Source organism: Melanerpes formicivorus, unplaced genomic scaffold (genome assembly GCF_026170545.1).
Source record: "Melanerpes formicivorus ecotype bairdi unplaced genomic scaffold, bMelFor1.0.p_v2 SCAF_5, whole genome shotgun sequence".
Lineage (NCBI taxonomy): Eukaryota > Metazoa > Chordata > Aves > Piciformes > Picidae > Melanerpes > Melanerpes formicivorus.
Genome location: NW_027142357.1, coordinates 24,660,274 through 24,673,692, shown reverse-complemented (window position 1 = coordinate 24,673,692; position 13,419 = coordinate 24,660,274). Strand labels below are relative to the sequence as shown.

Below are 13,419 nucleotides of genomic sequence, written 5' to 3'. Positions count from 1 at the left end.
CTGAAGCTGGCTCAGCCTTCACCAGCCCCAGGCAGTGTGGAGACCTTTTTGGTATCCCTCCTGCTTCATGTCCCCAGGACCTCATCAGCCATCCGGCTGCCCTGGAGGTACGACAACCCTCCCACTCCCCTGGCTTGCCATTTTTAGGCTCTCACACACTGGCTGTCCTGTGACCTTAGGGTGCCCCAGCCATCCCAGGAAGCATGGTGCCTGCCACCTGCAACATGGTCCCTTACGTCAGGGTCTTGCAGGGCTCTGGACCCCATCAGTTCCCTGCTCAGATGTTCCTGCTGTGCACAGCCACTACTGCCTCCCACTGTCCCCCCTGAAGCCCCAGATCTGCAGATTCTCCACCACTGGGACACCCAGCACTGATAGCTGCAAAGCTCACCCAGACTGCTCCCTCCATCCCTGCTAGTGCAAGAAAACTATCCCAGCAACACCCTGCCCACAGCCTAGCCTCCCCAGCCCCATGCACCCGATGCCTCTGTCAGCATCCCCCCACACACACCCCCTGTCCAGGCGCCATCCCCCTGCAGACCACACTGTCCTTGCAGTCCTCACATTCCAGACGTCTCAGCGCTTTTGCTGCCCAGAGATAATATTCACGGCGAGCAGACATTTGCGTCAGTGTCAGATAGGTCTCAATGCCACCCTGCCCCAGGAGGAGTGCAGCGGGCAGATGGGCTGGGCAGGCAGGCAGGAGCCCACAGCAGAGCCCCCTGGTCTGCCCCACAGTCATGCTGCTCCTCCTGCACCTGCTGCCTGCCATGCTGCCCACTTCAACCCTGGCTGGCTGCCCTGCAGCTGGTGCTGACCGGCACCTCATTCTAGCCAAGGTGCGGGCTCGGGTACTGGAGCATCTGAGCCCCCCAGTTCTTCAGGAAGAGCCCCAGAAGGAAGCACGGAGGGTGCACAGGAGGGACGTCATTGAAAATGCTGAAGTTGAGCCAGAGGAGCTAGAAGACACCTCCCAGGTGATCCTCTTCCCTTCCACAGGTGAGAAAATCCTGGTGAAATGGAGAGGGGAAAAGGGGTGAAGGGGCAACACAGATGCAGCAGGATGGAGGGGCTTCTGTGGCCATATGCAGGAGAAAGAGGGTACTCCAGGCTTGGGGTGCAGGCATGGGTGAGGTTTGCTGGCAAGCCAGGTGGAAAGGTAGGGCGGGGAGGGACAACAAGCAGAGCAGCCTAGAACACAGGCAGGGAGAGGAATAGGAGGCACAAGAGTGTGCTGAGAGGCTGGGGAACGGCTGAGCCAGGGTGGATGTGGAGAGATGGAGAAATCTGAGACACAGGCAGGGTGGGATAGGGTGAGATGCTAAGAACAGGGCAAATGGGTTGGGATACTAAGAAACAGGGTAGGATGCTGGTGGGACAGGGCAGGATGACCAGCTATGGGGCAGGACACTGGGAGATGCAGCAGGACACAAGGGGACAGGGCAGGATACTGGGGCATAGGGACAACAGTAATAGGCCAGCCCAGGGCACAGCAGAGCTTGGCTGTGGTGTGCAGAGCAGTGGCTGATGCTTAGCACTAGGCATCTGCTCCCATGCACCCTCTAACAGCCCCTTCCAGCAGCTGGGCACCCCACCTCAGGGACCCTCTGCAACATCTCACCCAGCACTGGGGGCCCTTCCCAGGTTTGGGAGCACACCCTGAGCACCTTTTTTTCCCCCTGCAGATGTGCCCTGTGAGCCCATGCAGCCAGACAAGCTGCTGGAGGAAGAAGGGATTTTCACCTACCTCTTCCAGCCCTCAGCACACACCCTGAGCCGCGTGGTGACCTCTGCCCAGCTCTGGTTTTACACCGGCCCCTCAGCTGCCCCCAACCACTCGGCCCCTGATGTGCTGACCCTGTCACCACAGGGCCGAGTGCCAGTGACAGCCACAGTGGTGCAGACACCCGAGCACTGGACAGTGTTTCACCTCGCCCCAGAGCTGCTGTCCCAACTCTCACAGCCACTCTTTGTGCTCCTGGTACGCTGCCCTGGCTGCCCCTGCCTGGCTGAGGCAGATAAGATGCCCTTCTTGGTGGCCAGCACACGGGCCAAGGGCAGTGAGAGGGCTCGTCGCTCTGCTGTGCCCTGGTCTCCAGCCGCCCTGAGCCTGCTGCAGCGCCCATCTGAGGACCTGGCTGCCCACACCAACTGCCGACGGGCTTCTCTCAACATCTCTTTCGAGGAACTGGGCTGGGACAAGTGGATTGTGCATCCCAGCAGCTTTGTTTTCCACTACTGCCATGGGAACTGCGCCGAGGGCCATGGGCTGAGCCACCGCCTGGGCGTACAGCTGTGCTGTGCTGCCCTGCCTGGCACCATGCGCTCGCTGCGTGTCCGCACCACCTCCGACGGTGGCTACTCCTTCAAGTACGAGACCGTGCCCAACATCCTGGCCCAGGACTGCACCTGTGTCTAGGGCATCCCACAGCCCAGCCCCAGACCATGATCCCACTGGGGACAAGCTGCTCAGCCCTGCACTGCAGGGGCCAGAAGGACCCAGCAGGGGGATTTGTGTTGTACCACCCTCCTACTGCACAAGTCAAAGGTTTGGGTTGCCTCTGCCCCTTGCTGAGGTCAGCCTGGTGTCTGCAACCAGTTCAGCCTCCATTTCTCCCTGCCTGCCCTGCCCCCAGCAATTTTCTCCCCACTCCAAAAAAGACCTGCTCCTGCTGCAGAGTGCTACACCCTCCCCATACTCCTAGGCAGGTTCAGGCTGCCATAGCAGGGACAGGAACAGGGACAGCCTGTGCCACACTGAGACTATGCAAGGACCTCAAACCGGTGACGGGGCTGGTGGTACATGTAGTGCTGCAATTGAGTCCTCTCCTAGCAGGACACCCTGTTGGAAAGCTTAACAGGATAAGTGAAATAAACCTTTTTTCTTTTACTGAAACAGCCTGGAAATTCCAGCTTCCATAGGAGGCAGCCACAGAGGTGGTGTGAGGTTGTGTGTTGGGGTATGAGTTCCCCAGGGTCTGGAAGAGGGAAGGGTTGGGCAAACACTGCAAGAGGCATCCAGCTCCAACCTGGGGGCCCTGAGAGGGGACTGGGTTATGCTGGCCAAAATCAGCATAGGGCGGCTGGGTTTCATCTAGCCTCAGGGCAGGAAAGCGCAGGGCAGGGCACCATCCCTGTCAGCAGAGGTGGGGAGGCACAGGAAGGCCTCTCATCGGGCCTCTTGCCAGGGAGAGGACACAAGAGGAATGCAGCTGGGGCAATCCCGCTCCACCAGGCCAATGGACACTGCTCCGGCCACAGCCGCCTCCACATGTCAGGAATGACTGAGTCACCCCCATCGAGCGGGGAGGTCCCAGCCCAGCTGCACAGGATTCCCTTCCCACCCCTTCCTCCCAAAGGACCGGATGCAGCAGTTCAGTACAAAACGTCTCCAGCCTTTACTAATATAGATATAAAAAAGAAACAAAACAAAAACCAAGAAAAAACAGTGACAATCATTTCCGAGTAAAAAACAACGCTACAAAAATGTGTGTGACCCAGGCTGAGATGATCAGAAACACCCCACTGGCTCCTGGCCAAGACTGGCTCAGGGCAACATGTCCCCCCACCCTGGGATGAGGGTCTGACCCTGCACAGGGGGTCCCGGGCCCACGGCCAGAGAGCGAGGAGGTAGGCTTTGGTCCAAGATCGGCCGGCCGGGAGCAGGGCAGAGGTGGCAGGAAGGACAGCCCCTGCCCTCTGCACAGACATTTCCGAGCAGGCCAGCCCCACAGCTTGCAATCCTCTGCCAGGATGCTGTGCAGCACAGCCCACCCTGATGCTCCGGTACCTTCCAGCAGCAGCACCATCAGGACCCTTTCCTCCCCCGCCCTCTCCCCATTTCAAGCACAATGCCAGCCCAGTGTGCTGCCCCAAGGTTCAGCCCAGACAGATCCCCAGGATAGCTTCCCCTAAGTCCCCATACCACAGAGGCAACATCAATGTCACCAGCATGGTCGTCTGCACAGCACTGGCTGGCAACAGTGGGCATGGGAGGGTACAGGGAGGTGTGAGAAGATGCATCAGAAAATGTGTGTGGGAGGACAAAGGGGTGAAACAGGAGATGGGGACACAGGGGTTCAAGGTAGAGCTAGGGAGTGGAGTATAAAAATGCCAGGGTGCACACGCTGACGAGTTTATAAAAATGTACAAAAATAAGATATTCCCTTTCTGAAAATTAAGTAAGAATGTCGCCACAAGCCCCAACCCCTGCCACAACCCACTGGAACAGGGCTGCCAAGCCAGTCCGGTCAGGCAGGCGTGGAGGCACCCTCTGTCCCCCACTCCTGGCAGGCTGCCGTGTCTTGCGGTGGTGGTGGCAGCTGCTCTGGCAGACACCTCTGTCGTCCCTGGTGGCACTTACAGCCCTGTGGGGAGCAAAAGGAAGGTTAGCACATCCCCAGGAGAATGATATCCCCTCCCTGGGAGCCACTCCCATAGCCCCATACAAGTCACACAGATTCTTCCCCCTCCCCAGCCCACCTGTGGTCCTGTCGCAGGCAGTGGTCCCCTTCTCATGGGCAAAGTTGAGGCGGTTTTGCTCAGCGGCGATGCCATTGGCCTCAGGGCTGCTGCTGCGGGCAGGACTCGGGGGCTGTGGCGGGGGCTGGAGGTGGAAGGCCACCTCCAGATGCTCCTGGGCCAGGCGCAGGTGCTCACGTAGCCGGTCCAGCTCATGCACTGGGGGAGCCCTGGCCAGGGTGAAGTGCCCTGCTGCTGGTGCTAGACTCTCTCGGTAGTCCAGCTTGCCATTGGGCAGTGGGGCTTGCGGAGGCTCTTTCTTCAGCGAGTGGTAGGTAGGGGGGGCACTGGGAGCTTTCTTGGGGTACTGCGGTGCAGGGCTGCCACCAGCTGGGAGCGGGGGACTGTCGGACCGGCTCAGGGCATCCCGGATGCGCCCCACGCCAAGGTGCATGAGCTCGCAGAGGTTGAGGAAGAGGCAGAGCCCACTGACAGCATACATAATGAGGAGGAAGATGGTCTTCTCGGTTGGGCGAGAGACAAAGCAGTCGACAGTGTGCGGGCAGGGGCTGCGGCTGCAGACATAGGAGGGGCTCACCTCAAAGCGGTAAAGCAGGTACTGCCCGAAGAGGAAAGCCATCTCCAGCAACGAGCGGCACAGCAAGTGCAGGACGTAGGCACGCATCAGCCCGTCCTGCTTGATGCGGCGCCGGCCGTCATGCTTTTCTCCACCCTCGGGGCTCTTCTCCTTCTCTACCTCGATCTCTTCAAAGATCATGGGGTCTTCTTCATTATCATCCTCTGCCTCCTCGTAGTCCCTTCCGGCTCCTCGGCGCACCACCGGCATGCGTGCCCGCCGGGCTGCTGGTGTCTGGCGCCGTGAGGACTCAGGCATGCGGGCAATGCGGTGCATGGCAAAGCCCAGGTAAAGGACCGATGGTGTGGCTACCATGATGATCTGGAAGACCCAGAAGCGGACATGGGAGAGTGGGGCAAAGGCGTCGTAGCATACGTTCTCGCAGCCAGGCTGCTGCGTGTTGCAGACAAACTTGCTCTGCTCGTCGTAATAGATGGACTCGCCCCCCACGGCCGTCAGCACGATGCGGAAGACAATGAGGACAGTCAGCCAGATCTTCCCCACAAAGGTTGAGTGGTTGTTGATCTCCTCCAGGAGCCGTGTCAGGAAACTCCAGCTCATCCTGAACAGGCAGTTGGCTCAAGCCCTGTGGGGAAGAGGCAGGCAAACAGGTACTAAGAAACCCCTGTGCGCCTCACCAGGTCCCCCCAGGCCAGCAGCTTTCACCCCTGCCTCACCCACCTCATATCATTGATATTCCTTCCCTTACCCACCAAGTCCACAAACACAGCCCTTCAGGGGCACCCGTCAGCCCAAAATCACATCCAGCACCTCCTTGCCAAACTCCTATCCACATCCTGCTCCTGCCCCACCACCAGCCAGGGGCATGGAGGGAACCTGGAAAACCAGGGAAAGGCTGGGACATCCCTGTCCTCTGCAGGACACACTCTGGAAAGGAGCCAGCATGACCACAACCATGATAAACACAGCAGCACAGGGCAGCAGCAGCTGGGAAGGGAGAGGGGACAGAGCCTCCTCTGCCTTCAGTGCCATGGCACTCATCTGCCACCTGGGCAGGTCCCCAAGAGACATCACACCCTGCACCAGCACCCACAACCTTCCCACAGGGGTCTCTGTGCCCCTGAGAGAAGGCAACATGGAAGGGTACCAGCAGGCCCTCTGTCCCACTGCAGTTGCCAGTCCCAAGCCCCAGCTGAGGGGGCTCCCCTGAACAGCACCCACCACCAAAAGCCAGGTTCCCTGCACCCTGCAGAGATGCAGCATCACTCTGCCCCACCAAATATTCATGCTGTGCCCTCCCACCTCCTAATGCTTACAAGTCCCTGAAGTCTGTGGTGGCTGGTCCTCAGAGAACCCCACAGCCCAACGGCAAGGGCTGGTAGGGGAAGTAGAGCAGGAGACAGAAGAGCGATGGCAAAGGCAGCGTGGGGTGACCAAGGAATTGCACAAAGTTCTGGCAAAGCAGCTGACACTGGAGGTCAGGGAGGAAATGACGAGGATTGCGCTGCATCTCCTGGCCAAAGGAGACGATGCAAGAGGAGACATCCCACCACCACCCCCAGTTTCAGCAGCTTACGCACAAGCTGATGCAAGTGACAAGGCTGTAGCAGGTGACAAGGCTGCCCAGGGTGAGGAGAAGGAATGCACCCTCCTAGAACTCTCAGCCTCCCCATTACCTCACCTGTCCTCCAACCAACCCATCTGATCACCTCCAACCAGGGTACATCTCTGTGGACAATGGCTCCTGCTGCACTCATGCCACTATTGTCACAGTAAGGGGATCTTTTTGCTTAGCTCAGTAACCTCACCTAAACAGAAAAGCTCCTCCAGCACAAGCACCCATGTGAGGGACGTGCTCTCATTGATAATATGGTGCTCAGTGGAGCCTACTAAGACACAGGAGGTGGCACAGGCTGGCACCAGGGGGCCAAACCCAGCCTATCAAGAGTCACTGTTCTCCCAAGGTCAAGAACCCTGCAAGGTAACACTACTGCGCTGTTTTCCCACTGCAAACCTCTCTCCCCCAGGACCCCACGGGAAGAAGGATGCTTTGCACCTGCCTTTGGCCCATGCCTGAGAGCAGCACACCCACCTGGCCCCCAAGTGAGGAGCTGGGGCAGGGGACAAGGTGAGGGGACCAGGCAGGAGGGCAGCCCTGGGAACTGGCAAGCCCATGGAAAGCAAAAGCACACAAGAGCACACTGCTGTGGTGGCCAAGGAGAAACAACACAAGAGTCAGGAGCTGAGGTGGGCATGGCTGAGGCAGCACATGGTTCCCCGCACCCTTTCATGGCAGGTAGCCCAAGCCCAGCTCTCTACGGAGGGCGCTCAGCCACCCACCACCTCCCGGCCACGCTGTCAGACAAGACCAACGCCACGTGCTGTAGCCAGGCCCTACACGTACACCTACGCCCCCAGCCCTACCGACCCCAAGGTGCTCCTGCCTGGCCCCCCAGGACTCTCTGCCCCAGCCTGCCCTACCCAGCGATTCCATCTCCCTAACCCACAACAGGGCCCCTGTGCCCCAGCACCAGGCAGCCCACCCCGGGCTCGCCAGCCGCTGCCCACCCGGGGACCCCTCCTACACTGACCCCGGCCAGCCCAATGTGGGACTCACTGACCGCTGCCAGCCTAAGGACACAGTCCCCCAGGCCCAGCCTTCCTAGAGTCATCAACCCCACTGACGCCAGCCCACCGGGGACTTCCAGCCCTGTGGCCCCCACAGACCCTGCCCATAGCTCCCGACGCCCCCCTCCCCCGCTGCCAGCCCTCCCCGGGGTAATTCCTCAGCCCCACCGACCTGCGCACTCCCGCAGCCTCCGCTCTCCGGCCCCACTCACGGCGCGCCGGACTCCCGCCGGCAGCGGCGGACAAAGCGGCGGGGCGGGCGCGCCGCCGCCTCCCGCCGAACAAAGGGGCCCGGGGCCGCCCCGCCCCGCGCCCGCCCGCCGGTGCTTACCAACCGCCCAGCACCGACCCGTGGCCGCGACGCTTGGCGTCGATCTCCTGTCCCATCCCACCCCGGCCCCGCCGGTCCCGCTTAGCCGCTGGGCGGGGCGCTTCGCTGCCGTCCCCGGTCCCGGCCTCGGCCCCCTCCCCGCCGGCGGCTCGGAAGGCCGCGCAGGGCTGCGGGCAGGGGCTGGCCTCGGCGAAAACTCCTCCGAGCGCCGCGGCTGTCGGTGACATCAGCGACGGAAAACCGCCCGGTCGCTCGGACACAGTGCTGGGCCGTCCCGTGCAGCCCCCGATGGGGCGGCTCTTCCGCCTTCGCCCCCTCGGGAGGTCCTTGACTCCCGCGCCGCCTCTCCCGCAGAGGCTGCGGCTGCCTGCTCGTAGCAGGTGACCGCTCCAGACCGCTGGTGTGGCAGCAGCCTCAGGCCCGGGCCGGCCCGCGGGGTGGGCAGGGGTGAGCAACACCTGCCCAGGGAGTACCAGTGTTCCTGGCCGCAGGGGAGGAGGAGATAGCCGGCACTTGAGCTTTGACGGCCTCCAGCACAACCACCACCTCCTCCCCAGAATACCAAATTCGTGGAACGGTTTGGGTTGGAAGGGACCTTAAAGATCATCTAGTTCCAACCCCCCTGCCTGTCCTGCAGGGACACCTTCCACTAGACCAGGTTGCTCAAGTCCCCATCCATCGTGGCTTTGAACACTTCCAGGGAGGGGGCATCCACTACTTCCTGGGCCACCTGTTCCAGTGTCTCACCACCCTCACTGTAAGGCTTCCAATGAACAGAAAGAAAGGGTGAAGGTAAGGAGAGACTCAGTGCCACCAAGGAGTGGTGGCCCCAGATGTGGTGTGAACGTGGAGCAAAATGTGCACATGTGGTGGCAATGTGCACCAAATCTTTGAAGTCTCGGAGTTGCTTCTCATGGCCCACACCAGGTTCCTGAAGGAGGACCAGGCTGAGCACATGGCATGTCCAGATGTTTGCTTAGAGTCACCACTGCTCACCCTGGTTAATAGGACCAGCCTTCCAAGGCCAGAGCAATGGCAGCAGTGGCTGCCACCCTTCACCAGACCACCCTGGCCACTGACTTTCTGCATTGCTAAAACTGGCTGTGGGGATTTTTGTCAGGCCTGAGTCACTACACTAGGCCAGTCACACCCATGATATCCTAGGCAGAGCACCCTATCCTTGTCCTCTCGTGTGGGGGCAGGGAGGGATGCCAGGATGCCTTGTGCAACCCGAATAGCTGAGGAGAAGCTAAAGTCAGTGTAAGCTCATGAAATGCTGCTTCTTCCCCCTGAAACATGCTCCTTCCTGCAATAGGGTTTCCAGGAGCAGGCACTGGTGGGTGCAGCACATCTGCCCACCTCGTGTGGGAAGGAGGAAGGCTGATGCCAGGCAGCTGGGGCAAGGAGCTGGGTGGGAAGCATGGTTGCTGCATCCGGTGTGGGTTTTTGGTTATTCTGGGCCCACTGAGTAACGGCAGCCCTGCAACTTCCCCTGCCGCTTCCCGAAGTCAGCAAGAGGTGCTGCCCCAAGGCCCACCCATCCCGAGCACAGGCTTGCTGCTCTCACGCAAGAGAGCAGTCAGAGGCCTCCAGAGGAGTGTGCTACACCTTGACAAGAGCATAGATACGTACAGAACAGGGAGAGGGGAAGGGTCCCACTTTGGGCTCTCTTTGCCTAATCCTTACTTACCTGCTGCTCATGGATAGGTCCTTCCCATGTGACAGCTTCAGTGGACGGTCATGAGGAAACACTTTCTGTTGAACCCTGCTCCCATGCACAGAACTGCAGCACTGACTTTTTGGAAGGGTAAATTTGTATTAGAGACCCTGCAACAGGTGCTCTGGAAGCAACCCCTGGGAACAGCCTCCATCTCAGGCCAGGAGCCACAGGCAGGAGGTGGATACAGGGAAACAGCTAGATAAGCACAGAAACTCAAGTTTTTGGAAGGCTGCAGGGAAGTGTTCAGGGCCAGGGTAGAAGCCCGGGGCTGCAGCCAGGTGGCATGGAGAGGTGGGTGTAAAGCAGGAGGTTGCCAGCATAAGTGCCACATTGCAGCTGCAACAGGAGGGAAGGGCCTGCATGGGAGGGCAAGCAGCACACAAAGTGGAATCTTGTGTTCTTGCCAGGTGGTTAAAAAGCAGCTTAGGGGTTTCTTTCCTCACAGTCACCACTGGTTTTCAAGCACTTCTAGGTCTTGCTTCCAGCTTGGCTTCACCCCCAGGTAGCTGAGCAGTTTGCCAGGGGTAAGGAACAGATGTGATCCTTTGACTTTGGTCCTCAGCACGTTAAGAACAAACCCCCATATCAGCTTCATGTTGAAGTGGAGAGCATGACTCACTGATTCACTACAGAGGCCACTGCACTGAGAACAAAGCCATTTGTTGGGCCAGGGGCAGGTACGGGTGCTGCAGCAGCAGCATTTTAGCAGAGCACATCTCAGATCATGCCTCAGGAGACCAGCCCCAGAGGCTGGTGTCAAATAAACCCATGCACAGCCATTACTGAGCTTGTCAGCACCTGGCCACTGGTGTCACATCCCTCCTGTTTCTGACAGTGCCTTGTGTACTATGAACTCTACCTTCATCTTGAGCTTGTGACACCAACGTGCCTGCAGAGACATCACTCTTCCAGCCTAGGGCAGAGGACAAACCCACAGCAGCTGGGAAAGGAAGGTGGTGGGTGAAGGGTGGTGCCCACCCTTACTCCTTCCCACATCAGCTGAGGCTGACAGAGCCTGGTCCTATTCAAGGCAGGAAGGATGTGCAAGACCAGCAGCCTTACAGGGTCTGGCTTGGAGACAAACTTTGCAGAGGAAACAGGAGCACTGTCACCAACCACAAAACCCAGGATCAGCCCCAAAACACTGAGCCTGTGGTGCAGAGTCCAGAGCTGGAGCAATTGTGTGGAGCATGGCAGGGTGGCTGCACAGCCCAGCAAGAGTGAAGGGAGCTGGTGATTAAGGAGGTATGGCTGAAGGGGACTCTTAAGGGCAGGAATAAGGAGAACATCCACTTCTGGGACAAACACTACCACTCAGGAGGGACAGGACATGGTAAGAGCTCCCACAAGCAGCCCCTCCTTGGTCACTGCTCAGCCACAGTGCCACGATGGAGGCTCCCTCTGGGACTCCATCACCAGACCCTGCCTTGGCTACCAGACACAAGGTGTCAGGGAAAGCACAGGACCCAACCTGGCTCTTGATATCAGCCTGTTCCTGCTCTGATCAATAGGGCAAGATGGTCTGGGCCCTATGCCTGCCTCTTCCAGGGCTGGGATGGGTTGTAGCACAGCAGATTAAAAAGCCAGGCACCCTAGGCATGTTTGCTGTGGGGCAGCATGGACCCTGCCCGGCTGGCACTTGGCAGCAGGGTGAGGAAGGGATGAGCAAGAAGCGATCAAGCCAACTTCATTCTCCCTGAGCAGGGACACAGGCAGTGCATGTCCCCAGCAGCAAACACTCTCTTCCCAGATTAAACAACTCATCTGGTACAGTGACAGGGAGCACACAGCTCTATTAGGGACAGTTCCACAACTAGCTTAATAACGTTCTGATAAGAGGCAAAGCACGCTTCGTCGCAGGAGCACAAAGGGCAATGACCCTCTGCTATAACACAGGCTAAGAAGGCTAAGATGGCTTCAAAATGAAGTTTCTTTCCCTTTCCTTTCCCTCCTTGAGTAGGAAGTGCAGTGGGGAGTACGTAGCATAGTCCCCTTGCCCACGTCCCTACTGCTAGAGTCTCCTTCCCAGTTCCTGGGTGCTGACTTCTGCTGGCACCCTGGTACCGCATATAGCATGCAAACCCAAACTTTGCGGTCTGCTCTTTCTCTAATAGCTAAGCTGGAGCTTGGCCCCCAGGAAAGGGTTTCACATGGCCCCAGGCCATTGCTTTGTAAGCTGGGAAAGAAGTGTTGACACCTACAGGAGAGATGAAGCTGGCCAGGCAGGTCCACAAACTGCAGGGAACATATGCCCTTTGTTGCTACATCTCTGGTCTTCTGGAGATGGGGCCAGCAGGGATATTCTGCTGGAAGTAAATGACCAGTCCCTCTAGTCACCCAGTTTGATTAGAAACAAGGATTTGTTTGACAGAGTGCAAGGGGGCTGACAGCCAACCCACAGGCTATGTATGCTCAAGGCAGTACTGCTTTAGAGGTCAGAGACAAAAAGTAGGAAGCACTGAAATAGCCAGACCCACGACTGAGGCATCATCTTCATTGACAAGTTGAATGAAGTAAGGCAGGGCTGGTATGTGCCTGTGGAAAAGTGGTGGTAGCTCCAGGCTTCTCACAATGGCCAGCCTGAGCCCACCACTGCCTGTAGCCTGTCTCTGGAGCCCTGAAGCCATTCCATGCCTGGGTATTCTAGCTACATATACCTTGAGAAAAGCCTGCTTCAGGGAAATATAGGCGGGGGAATGCAGAGATTCAAACCAGGCTTGTTCTGTCCTAGCAGCTGAGTGCTGGAGCCAGCTGTGTCCTGAAGAGAAAAGGGCAAAGAAGGGGAAAGTTTCTAAGAGCACAGCTTGGGGATTGCAGGATTGCATGCACAGAAGACATCTGCAATTGAACATACATGACACTTTTCTGCAAACCTTAGCCCTCCTACATAGCCCCTGTTCCTGCACAGCCCTCAGTCTGCTGTGCAATACTAGGGCTGCCGGCAGGGCTGGAGTGGAGGAGCATGCCACGGAAGCTCTTGCACACGCCCAGCTGATGCAATGAGGCCAGCTAATTCTATCACTATGCCTAGTATGAGGAGCACCACAGCAAAGCGTTCACGATTACAAATTAACCACAAAGGGGTTAATCTGGCCACAACCAGATCAAAACCCAAAGGGAAAACAAAGCATTTCATGAAGAGGCAGGATACAGGTTGTGGCAGAGCATGTGAGCTTCCCCATCAGTAGCTGAGGGAACACAGAAGAGCAGGGAGCTGTTCACAGGGCCAAAAGCCTAATTCTGAGCTGAGGGCACAAACCTGCAAATGAACAGTCAATTATGCAGTAAAAAAATAGTGGGAAGAGCTATGGACAAGCACAGCGCTGAAACCTCTGGTTTTGACAATCCCCTCATCACATATCCAGCGACAGATGAGGAAGAACAAAGGTGCGGCTTGGGTAAGATGGAAAAAGAAAGCTCCAGGGACGGGTTTTCTCAAGGGATCAGCTTATGCAGAAGAGACATCAATGATCTGGTCTAATAAGTCCAGTTTTGACACTTGCCCTTTGTGAAAAACACGGCAATAGCAAGATGAAGACAGAACTTAGACAAGCTCCTCATGTGGCAAGATGAAGACATAAAACCCTTACTGGTCTTTACTGTCTCAGCTCTCTCAGACTCCTTTCCCTGGACAAAGTGGTAGGCGCTGGCAGCACTTCCACTGAGCTCATTCCTGCTTGC

The 13,419-nt window shown here is 58.1% G+C and overlaps 2 protein-coding genes across 4 annotated transcripts; one reads left to right on the top strand and one right to left on the bottom strand.

The window, feature by feature from the left end:
• The first annotated feature begins 647 nt into the window (after positions 1–647).
• Positions 648–2,871, top strand: INHA (inhibin subunit alpha). Its single transcript, XM_068137804.1, has 2 exons — positions 648–999; positions 1,686–2,871. Exons 1-2 carry the CDS (start codon positions 648–650, stop codon positions 2,417–2,419), a joined length of 1,086 nt encoding a protein of 361 aa, XP_067993905.1. The 3' UTR covers positions 2,420–2,871.
• Positions 2,872–3,374: 503 nt separating this feature from the next.
• Positions 3,375–8,227, bottom strand: LOC137441370 (gap junction gamma-1 protein-like). Of its 3 annotated transcripts, none has more exons than XM_068138793.1 (3): positions 8,019–8,227; positions 4,483–5,684; positions 3,375–4,367 (listed from the first exon to the last, which is right to left on the bottom strand). In XM_068138793.1, exons 2-3 carry the CDS (start codon positions 5,657–5,659, stop codon positions 4,360–4,362), a joined length of 1,185 nt encoding a protein of 394 aa, XP_067994894.1. In that variant the 5' UTR covers positions 5,660–5,684; positions 8,019–8,227; the 3' UTR covers positions 3,375–4,359. The 3 variants fall into 3 exon arrangements, with proteins under 3 accessions (XP_067994894.1, XP_067994892.1, XP_067994893.1); XM_068138791.1 differs by lacking the exon at positions 8,019–8,227 and adding an exon at positions 7,860–8,000; XM_068138792.1 differs by lacking the exon at positions 8,019–8,227 and adding an exon at positions 6,376–6,530.
• Between the last annotated feature and the right edge of the window lie 5,192 nt (positions 8,228–13,419).